The sequence below is a fragment of the Mobula hypostoma genome, chromosome 11 (genome assembly GCF_963921235.1).
Source record: "Mobula hypostoma chromosome 11, sMobHyp1.1, whole genome shotgun sequence".
Classification (NCBI taxonomy): domain Eukaryota; kingdom Metazoa; phylum Chordata; class Chondrichthyes; order Myliobatiformes; family Myliobatidae; genus Mobula; species Mobula hypostoma.
The window spans coordinates 35,392,515-35,409,512 of NC_086107.1; the positions used below are offsets into that span (position 1 = coordinate 35,392,515).

Genomic DNA, 16,998 nt, shown 5'->3' on the forward strand with positions numbered 1-16,998 from the left:
TTAATTGGTCTCATTACACCTCATCCTGGCTACAGGTTTTGATTCTACCTTGGTGGAAGAGTAACCGTGTCCTTAAGTCAAGGACAGTAGTTCCACATATTAGAAGACAGCATGAGATCATGCACAGGCCTCAATGTCCACATACTGAATCTAAAGCCCAGTTAGTGCATATTCCTAAGTAGTGAACGGAGAGGCAGGTGGACTATTGAGATATCTGGAACTTTTGCATTAGGACCAGCTGCTTGCTAAGCAAGGAGGTTGCACTTTGCCAGTGGTTGTAACAGTGGCTTCTTTTTAGCTATAGCATTCTTCAAGACTGATACAGGGAACATCAGTGCATTGCCCAGCCTGGAGTGCACAGCTGTAACAACCAGATTGCCAGTGTCGTCCTTACCAGAATAAGTTGTGTATTACTTTGCCAATGGATGCAGACAACCCATTTGAATGTGCTCTGGGATATGCAGCAGCAGCCACATGTACTTATATCAGCCACCATTACTTCACCTTTAAAACCTTTACTTCAGGTCCTGTGGCACTTTAATTTGCCGTTGCCTTCATGCTCTGACTTCTGTTTTTGGCCGCCTCTATTTCAAAGTGCACACTGGATAACTAGCCCCTGATATATTGAAAGCATTAGTTACAGTTGTCCACATCAAAATGCACTTTCAGATGATTACCCTTTCTGCCTATACCTAGCCAGCAGATGCTGCTAATGGTTCTGCTGTTTCCACTTGCCATCTCCTCTAACTCTTTTTTTAGCGTTTTCATTGCCCCTTTTCTCTTGTTCCATTTCACTCGCTTGATCTTCAGCATAGTTCTTCCTTCCAACACCATTCCCCAATTTCTCTGACTATACTGCACACTTCTTTATAAGCTGTGAAAGTTTCTCTAGATAGTAATGCCATGAACCTGAAAATGGGTTCGCTGTTCACAGGCCATTTCATGCGCATTTCCAAAATCTGTTCTACTTTTTCTAGGGTTTTTTTTTTAACTGGGGACTGGGCCGAGGAGGATCAGGGTAAAGAGAAGATCTCCAAGAAATCTTGGTGATGAAGGGTTTCTCAGTTAACTCAGTTTCTCAGGTAACTCAGTTCTACACTGATGCTTCCTAATCTGTTGAGTATTTCTGGCATTTTCAGTATTTATTGTAGATGATTTTAAGGAATCCACCAGAAGTACTTTACAGTTAGCCTCAACAAACTTGGCTCAAGTACAGACTGTGACTACGTAATTCTCCATTTCACTTGTACTCATTCCAGGCACTCGCTTACTATTGGCTAAAAATACATTCTGCTACACACATGTACTCCAGGTGGCTGTGTCTCCTTCTGTTGGTGCCCCCTTTGTGTGTGTTCCTGCCTTGCAACACAAGCGTCCCTCCCTCTCCACTTGAATTGGAATTTGTAGCATTCAGATTCTGCAGCTTCTTTGCATGTGCAAGTTCATTCATTCCAAATCAGCTGAAACAATTGTGTGTGTGTGTGTGTGTGTGTGTGTCTGTCTGTCTGTTTTTGAGAGAGAGAGAGAAAGAAAAAAAGAGATAGTGAGAGTGAGAGAGATGGAGAATTAGAGAGACAAAGAAAAGAGAGAGAGAGTGAGAGGGATGGAGAGAATTAGAGAGAGAGAGAATTAGAGAGAAAGTGATGGAGGGAATTAGAGATAGAGAGAGAGAGCAATGGAGAGAATTAGAGAGATAGTGGTAGAGTTGGAGTTAGAGCATATGTGCACAGTACAAACTAGCAGGATAGGCATGAGCATATTTTTCTTTAGGTGGAAGAGGTCTCGTCAGGGATCTATTGAAATTTTATAACTCAGGAAGGGTCCCCAGGAAATGAAAGTGTTGAGTATTTTAAATCTCTTTAATCAACTGAGTAGTAGCAATTCAATTATGCTCTGGTAATGATATCTGACAGTTTTTACTCATACTTCACAAATGACCAAGATTATACAAGATGAGTACACTTAGTGGCTGTGTGCCATTGCTAAAATCACTGAATTATTCTTTCTTCAAGTTGTCATATTTATGATGAAAATAAAAATTTCATACTGAGTATTAAGTTAGAAATAGATTTTCTTTTTAAATGCACTGCTACACGCGTGCACCGTAAAATTTCAAACAGCATAATAATGGGCTATTAAAAAGGCAAAATAATGAGCTGTGCGGACACTGTGCTGGTTAGTAATTGTCCCATGCTTGAGACGACAAATGTGAGATGTCTTGGGGATGTTTTGTTCAAAGCTTTTATGTTTGGAATAGGCCTATATTATATTGAATGTATTCAGAATAAATTTCTACATTAAATGTCTGAAAGAGTTTACTATTAAAAGCATATTTCTTTAGTTCAGCAGTCAGCCTTCCATGAACAACAGAGCAATCCTTGTCACAGGCAGAAGGGTAAGATGATGTCAAAATCACTGGAAAAATTACTACTTCACAGCTCTTTGACTACTGCATGTCCTGAGCAATCTACAGACATATTAAATAGCAGTTATAATAGAGGCCTGTGTTTTTTAATATTAACTCTGAATGCAGATTTTACTTATAAAGAAAATCAGACTACCACCCAGAGGGTGATGAACATCTACATATCTGCCCTTTCACTACCCACATCCCACCTCCAATCTCCACTAGAAATGAAATTACCATGATCTTGAACCTCTTTAGGCTGCAAAGACCTGAGAATTGGAAAGAGATTTGTTCGAGGCTTGATGCTTACTGATTGTCACTTCATTTTTGACTCCTTAATTTGAATGCTTCTGATGCTGGGGTCAACCTGGTGTTTCTAGACTGCTTAACTCATTCCTTACATGAGGGAATCTAAGTTGAGGACATGAATGGAAATGTGGCTAGTCTGGTGGAGTATGTTTTGGTGATGGGGGGCAAGAAGTTTTGAGACAGAAATTGAAGCATGGAAAGAGTAATTCAAGATACAAAATGTCAATTCTATGCTCATCATTGCATCCAGTACTTCCTCTATAAATCAGTAGGGTGTTACTTTGTCACTACACAGAAGTCAATTAATTGACCTCCCAATGGGTCTTAGGGATCCTTGCGGAAGCTGGAACGACCAGAGGAACCCCATGCAGTCACAGGGAGAACTTGCAAACTCCAAAAGACTCTACTAAAGGTCACGATTGAAGTTGGGCGACTGTAGCTGCAAGGCAACAGCTCTGCTGGTGGCACCACTGTACTGCTGATCAATTGTTCCAGGAAATACCTTAAGCTGGTGTTGCCTGACAAATACCCCTTTAATTTAGCACTACTGGCTCAGGAGAATTATATCGCAGGTTCTCTCTGTGACATCCACAAACAGCTTGCCTTGGGTTCAGTAGTTCTTATTGAGAAAATCAAGCTCTTTAATTCTTTCCAGAATGTGATGGACTAGTAAACATATTGCGGTTGTTTCCCTACTCATATCCCACCTTTATCCTCACAGAATACCATTTCACCAGCTGCCAGTACGTCCATAATTAGTAAAATTATTGCTGAATAAATAACGATTTCTGCAATTCGTGGTTTCAGTCTTATAAATAAAAAATTATAGCATGGTACATTAGTACCATCAAGAAGTTCAGAGTTCAAAGTAAATTTATTATCAGAATACAATACTGAGATTCATTTTCTTGAGAACATACACAGTAAATCCAAGAAAAACAAAATAATACTTACTCATCTGACACCAAATCTTGCATAAGCTTGTTTTTATCTCTAAAACAACCCAGTGAGTGCATGCTGTCCAGGACATCTGGATCAATGTCCTCCAGTGATGGAAGTGAACGTATCTGCACCTTCCTTAGAACAGGCTGCTCTGGTTCCGGTTCATTCTTCCCCCCGCTGTAAGAACATAAAAACCCAAAATTCCAACTCTATAAATTAAATGCAGGATTTTGGCAAGTGGAGTTAGTTTCAACACTTCAAAGTGTTCTCATTAATTTCTTTGCCTGGTAAAACTTCCCTTCTTCGATTCAATGTCACTTAATTTCAGCAAAACACCAGCAAAAGGGTCTCTAAAGGAGAGGAAAATTAATAACTTACTGATTGCACTATGGAGTACACACACAAAGTTGTCCAAACCAATGCCAATTAGGCAATTAAAGGAGAAACCCAAGCTTCTCATTTACAGCTGAATTAAACCTGGAGGTTTGCAAAATGTTCTGACTCACTGTGTTCAGCTAATTGGCTTGGAACAATGGTGCTAACCCTTAAATTTAGTGATGGAGAATGTGTAATTCTGTTCCATTTGGATGAAAAATATGTTTTCTAATTATGAAATTTTACAATAAAGAAGGAAAATAAAAGCAGCTCAAGATTCACCTCATATTTGGATGTAGTTTGTTCTGCTCTTGTGCCTGAGAGTGACAGATGTCTCTCCCACTTTGGAAATTAATAACTACCATGGTCACCCAAGAGCACATTCATGTCTCTTCCTATTCCATAGAGCACCTTGAGGATAATTTACACTCTGGTTCATTCATGCTCAGGATTTACGACTGTTAAAATAGTTTATCTTTGGTTAAGTGTTCTGTTAGTGTTTGGTCCAAATGGAGCATGTAGTCCCAAAACTTCAAAGTCCAAACAGTAATGTAGAAGATCAAGGGGTAAGGCAAGATACGGCAATTGGCTTGAGCTACCTTGGAACTCTTGCTGGACCCCTTGACTGATTTCCAGGTACTTAGGCTCAGCCACTGACATTAGCAATAGCAACACACTAACTACCTTATCAACTAATAAGCAGTCTGCTTCATCTGAAGAGAAAACTGAATATTAGTGAAGTAGCATTTAAAATCTGAGAGAAAGCAGAGTCATTAAATGTAACCACCCCCCCCCCCCCCACCAATCATACTAGCTATCTGAGACTAACCAACAAAGTACAGACTAGAAATGTATCCAAGGATCCTGAAACATTGCAATGTTTCACTTGGGCTCTGCAGTTACTTGCTGAGCCATTAGGAAAGCCATGCTTTCTTACTTTAACGATTTTTCAAGCAAAATTCTCATGTGTCAAAAATGTCCAAGAAAACTGAATATCAAAAAGAATGAAGTCCATGATGTAAGTTCAAAGGCTGCCAAACTATATTATTCCATTAGACTTTAATATAGCAGCAATGTCACAGATGATTTGTGATATTTTAGGAAAATCTAGCAGGTTGTATTTGGCAGAAGGAATAAAAGGGGCAGAAGCAAAATAAAGATGTTAATAAATGTAGCCAAACTAATAGTTGTACTTACATATACCAAGAATGTTTTTGGATCTGGTCTAGCTGTAAAGGAAAATAAATTGAGTAATATATTACCTAATGACAAGGAGTATGAAGAATCTTACTCTATATAAATATTTTAATAGAAAATTCTCTTGCAACATTGTAATATAATTTTTATATCAAACTATTTTTCAATAACTAAAGCTCTGACCTCTACAATTTCATTAGGCTTTCACTTGATATGATAGATACCACAAGAAATGTTTTATAAACTAATTTAACAGATAGGATGCCATTTTGAACTTGTCCTGTACTGTTCTATATTTAATACACTCACTCCATGGCCAGAGGCACCATGAATTTTCTTCCTTCACTGTGAACACAATAGACTCTCAACATTTTGTAATAATGTAAGGTCTGTATTTGCATATTTAAGTGCCATTCTTTCATATATAAACAACACTCACTTAAAAATTATTTCAATCCTTTTAATCCTTCCTGGTAATTAGAACCAGCAGATAAGTATGAGTAAATACAGGAGCATTTGATTCAGACATTTTTGTACGGAATAAATTGTTACCACACCATATACTGAGCAAATACAGAGTAAGACAATGAAAAAGACATGTATGGAATCTTGTTTCTGCAGAACTAATGCTTCAAGGACCACAATTCCAACATGCCAACCAAACAAAAGGTGCTTTCTGAACAGCTGTGAATAAGCAACTGGCGCTTCTTTTTGAAGGATCGTACAAAATAATTGCTGTGACTAAAAGCTGCTTATGCTGCTCCGCGATGTTATCAGCTCACACTGATTCGGAATATTAGTTTTGCCACTTGTTCTTACATTCTATTTCGCCCACTTACTTCACTGGGAAAATAACACTCTGACTATTTGTTTAGATGATGTCCTGTGGCCCAAATGATGGCCAGCATACTTCGTTAAACACATTTTTACCCATGAGGAGACATGCACTCAACTGACATCATTCAAACTCAAAAGATGAATGAACACAAACAACACTTGAAAGGTAGACTTGTATTTATCATGGCAACTTATCACAGCTATCTGAAATATCTCAGAAGAGTTTTTAATACTGACACTGATAATATTTCTCAGCAATTTCATTGTATGAATAAAATAACTTTCAATAAGGAAACCTGACATTATGCACATTAACAATATTTATCTTTCCTGTTACATTTATATGACATGGATCAGAACAACACATCACCCAGCCTATTCATTATATCTGCTGCCAGGCGCACATTAATGGTTTCCTCAAAGCAGTATACTGTTTAGGTTGTGAGAAACACGGTGTTCTGTTAGGTCGGAGAATCAAAAAGGGTAAATTAAATAGAGATTGTAAGTAATTATATTTAAGAAAGGATGTACTATCAGAATCATGTTTATTATCACTGACTTGTCATGAAATGTGTTGTTTTGCAGCAGCAGTAGAGTGCAAGATATAAATACTACCAGAAGTTAGAAAATATTCATGGGTTCATGGACCATTCAGGAATCTTAAGGCAGAGGGAAAGAAGCTGTTCTTAAAACATTGAGTGTGGGTCTTCACACTCCTGAGCTTCCTCCCTGATGGTAGTAACAGGAATTGGGCATGTCCCTGATACGGAGGGTCGTCAATGATGGCTGCAGCCTTCTTGAGGAATTGCCTCCTGAAGATGTCCTCGATGGAAGGACGGCTGTGCCCGTGACGGAGTCGGCTGAGTCCAAGACACTCTGCAGCCTCTTGTGATCTTGTGCACTGGAGGCCCCATACCAGGCTGTGATTGAATCAGTTCGAAAACTCTCCACCGCACATCTGTAGAAATGTGCAAATGTCTTTGGTGACCTACCAAATCTCCTCAAACTCCTAATGAAGTAGAACCACAGGTATGCTTTCTTCATGATTGCATCAATGTGTTGGGCCCAGGACAAACCCTTTGAAATATTGATGCTCAGGAACTTGAAGCTGCTCACTCTTTCCATCACTGACTCCTCAATGGTTGGTGTTCGTTCTCCTGACTTCCCCTTCCAAAAGTCTACACTCAATTCCTTGGCTTTGTTCACAATGTATGCCGGGCTGTTGTAGTATCACTCAACCAGCCAATGTCTCATTCCTGTCCATCTCCCCATTGCCATCTGAGATCCTGCTGATATCGGCGAATTTATGGATGGCATTTGAGCTGTGCCTCACCACACAACCAAGAGTGTTGAGTGAGTAGAGCGGGGGGCTCGGCATGAATCCTTTATCAGAATAGTTCAAAGAACAAAATTAAACAGAAAGCAATGCTGGTCTCCTTGACGTAAAGGTTGAGAGCAGATTTGATACACTTCCACAAGATGACGGACATGGTAAATAAAAAAAGCTGTTCCCATTAGAGGATCCAGATTTAATGTGATCGGCAAAAGATTGGAGGTGTAGTATAGATTTTGTTTAAAACTCTAAAACAAGTTACATGGTCTGTAACTGACTGCCTCAAGTCAGTGGATACAGAGATGTTCACCCCTTCAAAGAAAATGGAAAAAGAAATATCCATTTCATGGGAGAAAATGTGCCATTTTAGCCCATCTGGTTTACTTATGTCTCCAGACCTAACAATTTAGTTGATTTTAAATAGCACAGCAAGTCATTCAGTTGTAACATAACCACTAAACTGAAACAGAGAAAAAATAACATCAGATGATTCATTCAGCATCGACCTGGACCATATTTATAGAAACAGGAAATTCATCTTTACGAAGTCTTCATTACAAATAGATTGTGTCTGGTACCTAAACTGGGGGAACTGTCAAATAGACTTGTCAAATAACAGTTTAATATGATGGTGCTGTGTCCTTAAAGGTTGCTTTTTGACCAGAGCATACAGAAGGCTTAAGACTCCGATTGAACACGACTCACAACTTCCTTTGTTATGATCTTGCCTGTCAACCTGTGCTGCACTTTCTCAGTAGCTGTTGCACTTTATTCTGCATTCTGTTATTGTTTTACCTTGTACTACCTCAGTGCACTGTGTGATGACTTTATCTGTATGGGCAGTAATGCAAGACAAACTTCTCATTGTACCTCAGCACATGTGATGATAATAAGCAAATCCCAGTTCCAATTCCAGCTGTATTATTAAAATTAATTTCTAACGACAGCCAAGCAAATAGTTATTTTTAAGATATTGGAGCGAAGCAATTTGTGATGCAGGGCAGTATACTGTGCAATAGTTGATGCTGTTGCCTTACTGCACTAGGGACCCAGATTCAATCCTGATCTCAAATGCTACCTGTGCAGAGCTTGCATGTCTTTCAGTGACTGTGTCAGTTCTCTCCTGTGTGATCTGGTTTCTTCCATCTTCTCAAAGTCACACTGGCAGTTACTATAAGCACTATTTTGGGCCGTTTAATGGCAAAAACAAATTTAAGAAGTGGTGGTGAGCATATATCAGAGACAATAAGTTGCAGTGGTATACAGAAGTAAGGAAAAGGGGCCTGAGACTAAAGGGATTCCTCCCTATGGGTAAATGTGGTCACAGTAAGTTGAACAGCCTCCTATTGTGTGATTCTCATATCATTTAAGGAACACAGATTTGGAAAAGAAATAATAAATATAATCAAACAATTAATAAGCCATGACTGTGAGAACATAATAATTCTCAATGGTAATAATACACTGCTAGAAATATAAGTATATATTTTGTTGACATTAGGCAGGAACTAACAAAGGTTGATTGGGGAAGGCTGTTAGTAGGTAAAGGGATAACAGATAAATGGGAAGTTTTTGAGTGAGATAGGGAGAGTTCAGGGCCAGCACACTCCTTTTAGAGTGAAGGACAAGGCCGACAGGATTATAGAACTCTGTTTAAAAAAGGATATTGAGGTTCTGATCCAGAAACTGGAGGCATATATCAGGTATATGACCAAATTGGATTCAGCAAAGCTCTTGAGGACCATAAGCAATGTAGGAGTACACTAAAGGAGGAAATCGGCAGGTAAAACAGGGACGTGAGATATCCTTGGGAGATAGGGTAAAGGGGAATGCTAAAAGGAGAAAATGGGTCTCCTCTTTTCAGTGTGGTTAGTCATAGTCATAGTTGTAGTCATACTTTATTGATCCCGGGGAAAATTGGTTTTCGTTACAGTTGCACCATAAATAATTAAATAGTAATAAAACCATAAATAGTTAAATAGTAATACGTAAATTATGCCAGGAAATAAGTCCAGGACCAGCCTACTGGCTCAGGGTGTCTGACCCTCCAAGGGAGGAGTTGTAAAGTTTGATGGCCACAGGCAGGAATGACTTCCTATGACGCTCTGTGTTGCATCTCAGTGGAATGAGTCTCTGGCTGAATGTACTCCTGTGCCCAACCTAGGTACATTATGTAGTGAATGGCAGACATTGTTCAAGATGGCATGCAACTTGGACAGCATCCTCTTTTCAGACACCACCATCAGAGAGTCCAGTTCCATCCCCACAACATCACATATTATGAAAGAGGAGGTACTGGCAGTCTTGAGGTAGAGAAGGTGAATAAATCCCTGGGGCCTGACCAAGTGTTCCGTATGACATTATGGATAGGAAGATTGTTGGGACCCTTGCAAGGACTTTTGTATCTTCCTTAGTCACAGCAATAGCAAATAGTCAGCAAAATAGATAGTGAATATGCTAATAGTCAGCAAAAGAAGATGGGGAGAGTTCAGGGTCACCATGCTCCCGTCAGAGTGAAGGACAAGGCTGGCAGAATGAGAGAACATTGGATGACATGGAATATTGAACTCCCGCCAGGAAAAAAAAGGAGTCATACGTGTATATCATATATGGGGAGTTAAAATCAAGTGAGTTCCTTATAAAAATAAGGGACCAAAGGGGCCAGTGAGGAAGGACGATAGGAATGAAAAAAATGGACATGAGATATCCTTGGCAGAGAAGGTAACATCAAATCTATAAAGATTCCATGCATATTAAGGACAAAAGAGTAACGAGGAAGAGTATCAGTCTCCTTAAGGATCAGTGCAGTCCTCTATGTGGGGAGCCACAGGGGAATGCCAAGGTCATAGTGAACACTTCCTGACAATATTACTGTGAATGGAAGCTAAGAAATTCAGGGAAATGATGTCCTCAAACGCATCACTGCTATGAATTAATATTCAACATTACAATGTTGGCAATCTTGAGGTGCATAAACATGGATAAATCACTGGGACCTTAGCTTATGACTTATGGAAAGCAAGAGAAGTTGTTGTTGGGACCTTGACAGAGATTTGTGTATCTTCCTTAGCCAAGGTACTGGAAGATTAGAATATACGTAGCTAATGATTTGCCTAAATCTGAGAAGGTCTGCAAGCCCAAGCCAGGGATATACAGTCCAGTGAGCCTAATATCAGTGGTGGGTAAGCTACTGGTGGGATTTCTGAAAGACAGGATCTATCTTCATTTGGAAAGGCAAGGACTGAAGTCAGAATGACTTTGTGTGGGAAGTCCTGAAATCACAAATTTAAGTGAATTTTCTGAAGAGGTGACCAAGAGTATTGACGAGGGCAGATGTTGTCTACATTAACTTTAGCAAGGCTTTTGACAAGAAAGGTGTCTGGAAGGTTAGATCACAAGGGATTCAGGATGAGCTCCCTCGTACGATACAAAATATGCTTGGTGGTAGGAGTCAGAAGATAGTAATGGAAAACAGTTTTGCAGATGTTATCATAGGTATCAGTGCTGTGCCTCCTGCTGTTTGTCATATTTATTAAGGATTTCGATGAGAACGTTGGTGGCATGATTTAAGTTTGCAGTCGATACCAAAATAGTTGGCATAGTGAACAGTGAAGAAGGTTGTCTAAGGTTAAAACAAGATCTAGATCAACTGAGAACTAAGAATGTCAGATGGAATTTAACACAAACAAGTGTGAAGTGATGCATTTAGGGAAGATAACTAGGGCAGGAGACACATAGAGAACAACAGTACCCTTGGAAGTGTCATAGAACATAGAGATCTAGCAATACAAGTGACAACACAGTTGAACAAGATGGGGAAGAAGCCAAATGACAAGCTTGCCTTCATCGGTTAGTTCATTGTAGTTGGAACATCATGTTACAGAGGTATAAGGCTTTGGCAAGCTCCCACCTAGAAAATCATGTGGAGTTTGTTTGCCATTCAACAGGAAAGACGTGATCAAGCTAGAGAAGATGCTGAAAAGAGACACAAGGGGGTTGAGTTATGAGACACTGGATGGCCTGAGTCTGTTTTTCCTGAAGTGAAGGAGGTTGAGGGGTGACTGTGTAGAGCAGGGACCCCCCTGGTTGGGAATCTCGTGTGCAGAGGTTTATAAAATAGTCACAGGCTTAGATCGGGTATTTAGCAATAGGTCTTTTTCCCAGTGTAGGGAATACTAAAATTTGAGTGCATAGTTTTAAACTGAGGGAAAATTTTAAAGGGAAACTGAGGTTCAAGCTTTTCCACACAGAGGGCGGAATGAACTTCCAGAGGAAGCAGTAGACACTATACATGATATTTAGAAGACATTTGGACAGGTACATGGACAGGAAATGCTTAGAGAAATATGAACAAGTTGAGCTGAAAGGCCTTTTTTGATGCTTCATGACCCTATTTTGCATTGCAAATATACCTAATTAAAGGACAATTATTAGGCAGAGAACGATTAGTAGTTTCATGGTTGTCAGTACCACATACAATTAGGTTTCCAGTTCATTTGCAATCTAATGACAATAAAATATGAAAATAGATTGGAAAATAATATTATTTTACAATATTCATAACAACCCTCTTAATACCTACTCTTCCAAATATGAAAACTATTAATTATTAATGAACAAGAAAGTTTGCTTTAATTGATGATTAAAGTGCACCCATGCAGAAAGTGAAGGCAGTACCTCAATGCCCAGAAACAAAGCAATTTAACTGACATTTAATAGATATTTTGCTGAAAGTTTGTTTATTCAGAAACTTGACAGTGCAGATTAATGAGTGATATGTAATCCATCATACTTTTCAAAAACATGGTGCTCCATTACTGTTTGTAAACAGTTTGTTCCCCTTTAATAGATTTCTCTATGTTCAACCTACTGCATTATGGTTATTAGAAAAATAGCTAGCTGTATAGCTTCTGTTAATGGAGACACAAGAGACTGTATATGCTGGAATGTGGGGCAAAAGACAGATTGCTGAATGAACTCAGCAGGTAAAGCCGCATCTGTGGTGGCATAGAGATGGCCAATATTTCAGACCAAGACCCTCCACCAGTCCTTATGCAGCATCTCAACCTGATGTGTTGGTCAGCTCTTTGCTTCCACAGATGTTGCATGAATAAATGTAGCTCCAGGAATCAACACTTCTGTATCATCAATCTATAGGCCATGACGCTCAGAGACTTGGGCTATTTTATTTACTTCTTTGTAACTCTATGAGCAGTTATAGTTTTAAGTTCTGCGCTGTGTATGTTGATATATACTGTATTTTGCACCTTGGCCGCAGAGGAATGCAGTTTCATCTGGCTGTATTCATGTCTATGGTTGAATGACAATTAAACTTGAACTTGGCCTACATAGTTCTTCCAGCAGTTTGTTTCCTTGCATCTTTTAATACTGTTTAATGTAAACACAAGGAGATACGGTATATACTCAGCTTAGACCACCAGACACCAAACTCAGCTGGCTGACATACTCTGAATCTGTCCCCTTCTCTGAAGATGCCTAGATTACTCTCAATAAAACTTCATGATAGAATTAGCAAATTCAGATGCGCACCTTAAAAAGAACTTTCATTTCATATCTATGTTGTGCCATTCACATTGTTGCGCCTGTGCACAACTACATATCAATTAAATAAAAGTGTGCACATGGGTGATGGCTTTAACTGGTGTATTCGCATTGTAGCGAGAGGGAGAGAAAGAACAATGTGCATGCGTGGACAGCAGTGTGCTAAGCCGGTTGGTCGGGGGTGGGGGGTGAGGTGGATGGACTTTGCTCCAAAGGAAAGAGATTCATACATTACTCTTCCTCCCCCTTTAGATTAATGCACCATTAAATGGTATATGTACAAAACATTTAATTTCCCTTTCACTATCCATATTCCAAATAAACATGCTTTCACAATAACAGTCTATCACTAACTTCACAGTTCTAAAGATTCAGTCTTTTGGGTGGTGCTCTGTTTCCTTGAGGATTGTGCCCCTGAACCTGTGGAGTGGCATCAGGTTTGGCAGGTGTCTTGTCTAAGACAACGTTCTTGGATACCCGTGTCACGTTGCTGTCAGTGACATCATCACTGAGAGGTAAATCACTGGTGACCGTAATGTGTCCGCCTTGTTGGATGCAATCGACTCAAGTGTGTTCTTCAGTTGAGCATCCAGTATCTGGTCCACGTGATGTCTCCATGTTTGATCTCCAACATCCACTGTGCACATCGCTGGTCCACTCCCATGGGTGTAACGGTGCCTGTGAGGGTGCATTTTGAATTTTTTGGCATCCCAAACAGCTATTGGCTAAGTCTTCAATCTGTTGAACTATTCCCGGCCACCACACAGAGCTCTGAGTGAGACTGTTCCGAGGTGTCCATCACGCAGATTTTCTATCAGTCTGATGTGCAGTTCAGAGGGAACCACAGCTCAAGATCCACACATCAGCATTCTTTCACATACCGACAGTTGGTCTCATCTCTGGAAACATAGGGAGACCATGAGCTGGCCATCCTTGCATGGTGATTTTATAGACTGTTGACAATGTCGGGTCATCCCTTGTTTCCCTTTTGTATTTCGGAATTTGTTACCAGCAACTGGTCCACCAATGCCATGTGAAACACTTCTGCTGGGTCACAGTCTGAAGACTTTTCTTCTTCAGTTGCCAACAGTGGAAGACATGACAAGTCATCAGCATTGTTGAGTTGTTTGGTACCCTTGAACTCTATGTCATAAGAGTGGGGTCCTAGGAATAATGTCCAAAGTTGTAACCGGATAGCAGTGATCACTGGAAGTTCCTTCCTGGGATTGAAAATGAACACAAGGGGCCGGTGATCTGTCATCAGCATAACTGTTTTGCCCATGGAGGTAGTGGTGGAACTTTTTTATTCCCCATACTAGACTAAGGACCTCTCAGCCAATCTATGCGCAGTTGTGATCCTGAAGCAAACTCAGCTGAGTGTTCAAATCCATCTTAAATAATGTGCAACAAAACAGCTCCAATACCATGAGGGAACACACATCAAAGTTGTTGGTGAATGCAGCAGGCCAGGCAGCATCTCTAGGAAGAGGTACAGTCGATGTTTCAGGCTGAGACCCTTCGTCAGGACTAACTGAAGGAAGAGCTAGTAAGAGATTTGAAAGTGGGGGGGGGAGGGAGAGATACGAAATGATAGGAGAAGACAGGAGGGGGAGGGATGGAGCCAAGAAACATAGAAAATAGGTGCAGGATTCTGTTTTATATTTGATAACTTTATTCAATTACTTAGCTTTGTTTTTGAGACTTTTCACTTGGATGTGTTTTTTGTCTGTCTTCTGCATTCTCTCTATGTGGCCTTATCTGTGACACTTTCTGTAGACTTTTTCCTTGAACCAACAGTCATTTGCATCATGGGAGGATTTGCCACATTGATAACATCTTTGGCTTTTTGCCCCATTCAGGGGCATTTTGTACATTTCAATTCTAACCTCCTTTTCTGTAGTTCTGCTGCATCCTTTGCTACAGTCTCTAATGATATTGCAACGGTAATGCCCGTTCTAAGGTTAGGTCTCTTTCTGTCAGTAGCCATGTTTGAGTGCTTTGACAATGCATGCCGCATGCAATCCTGTCCCTTAATGCATCAGAAAGCCCATCTCTAAAGTTACAGTACCGGGAAAGTTTGTGCAGTTCTGCAATGTATACAGAAATGCTTTCATATTTTGACTGGTTTCTTTTGTAACATCTAAATCTCTCAGTTATTGCCAGTGATTTAGGGCTCAAGTGATTTTGTAAACTTGTAACAATTTCATCAAATGTCTTGCTTGCTGGCTTTTCAGGGGTTACTAGGTTCTGTAAGGGATTGCATGTCCTTGCACCGATTAAGCTTAGAAATGCAGGGGCTTTCTTTTGCTCCTCCACATTGTTCGTGTTACAATACAGTTCAGCTCCTAGCCTTGATTAGCACCATCGAATTCGTCAGCTTTCCCAAATGAAGCTATCACCACATTATTTTCACTTTAAATTCAACACATCTTTCACCGTTACCCATGAGTCCTTTGGCATTCTCGTGCTGTTCAACTCTCAATGTTTCATCCCGTAACTGTCGGTGTAGTTCGTCATATTTTTTGACATCCATTGCTAATTTGTTGTGTCTGTGCATGATTACATATCAATTACATAAAAGCACACACACGGAAGATGACTTAAACTGGTGTATTCTCATTGCAGTGATAGAGAGAGAGAGAGAGAGAACAATGTGCATGTGTAGATAACAGGTCAATATGTAGAGCGGGGGGGGAATGTCATTGTTCTAAAAGAAATAGATCCATATATTACATAAATAGCATAACATATTGTAATATTAGCTCCCTCCACTTTTGCTGAACACACGATGCTTTTGACAAGTAAACTCTTCTTGGGCTTCCAGCCGGGTGCACATATCGATTATAACTGACGTTTTGATGACAAATTCTGCCATCTTCATCAGAGTTTGTCATCGAAACATTGGTTATAATCAATACCTGGAAGCCCGGGATAATACCTGGTATAATCAATACCTGGAAGCCCGGGAAGAGTTTATTCGTCATATATGCTGGGAAAACACTAGATCCTTTTTCACAAGGTGCTTCTGTTTTGTTCTTACATCTAATCTATCTTTTTCAAATATTTCCAGGTCTGCAGGCCAGGGGATTACTGTTGCATGCCCAAGGAACTGATGGTGCATGAGATGCATCCGGTGTAAAATATTATTTTGTCATAAGAGAGGCTTTTAAAATTGGGGTAGATGTTTAATGATAAGGCACAAGAAATAAATTACACACCCATTGCCCTCAGATTGTAGTGATATATCACAAAGTGATGGTGTTGAACAATCATGTAATCTGCCAAGAATAGTAAGCTGCATTAATCATAAGTGTGCATTTGTGATGTATGCCATGATATATACCACCATCTGGTTATGCAGGCATTGAGCTAATACTGCTTCTCCTGTTTCAACTGATATTATAAGACCCAGATACAAAACAAAATCTACATAAGAAAATTGTCTCATAACTCAACCTGATAATATGGCAAAGAAGAGGTATTCTATTTTGCTAGTTTTAGTTCTAAATAGTGAAATATATTTCAACTCTTCAGAACAGAGCCACTTAATGCATAAACAGTAGCCTATGGTTTTAGATATTTATCATAATTTTAAAGAAACCCAACAACTATTTCTATTAACAATGCACAATTTCCAAAGTGGAACAAAAAGTATTTCTGAAGGAGCTGCAGCATCCAAATATTAACAACCTGAAGTTCTTCACTTTCCAACACAAATATTTGCATTGACCCAATTTCAATGTTTTAGGAAATGTGACCTCCTCTAGGAGTTGGCTTGCCCCAAAAGAACAAAGATATTGAAACTATTTTTGCAGATATTTTTGTCTATAAACAGTCTTTGCTTATGAGCAAATAAAGCAAGTCCCCTCCCCTTGTCAGAAGTGGCAGGTGAGAGAAGAGGACCTGGGCAAGGCAGTAGCAGTTTTCAGAAAGGGAGGTGCAGCAATAGAAGACAGCTGTTTGGTACGTACAAGTCAGCTCATTGTGGTAAATAAGGAAGTGATCGCTAGTTTTCTTTCTGCATATTATGATTGGT

The 16,998-nt window shown here is 39.7% G+C and overlaps 1 protein-coding gene across 1 annotated transcript in view; it reads right to left on the reverse strand.

Annotated features, from left to right (window-relative positions):
• The window catches only part of LOC134354260 (serine/threonine-protein kinase BRSK2-like), a 1,028,846-nt gene that overhangs the window by 123,379 nt on the left and 888,469 nt on the right, over positions 1–16,998 (reverse strand). The window contains 2 exon segments of the mRNA XM_063063164.1: positions 3,671–3,835; positions 5,231–5,262. Of these exon segments, the coding sequence (XP_062919234.1) occupies positions 3,671–3,835; positions 5,231–5,262 (197 nt within the window).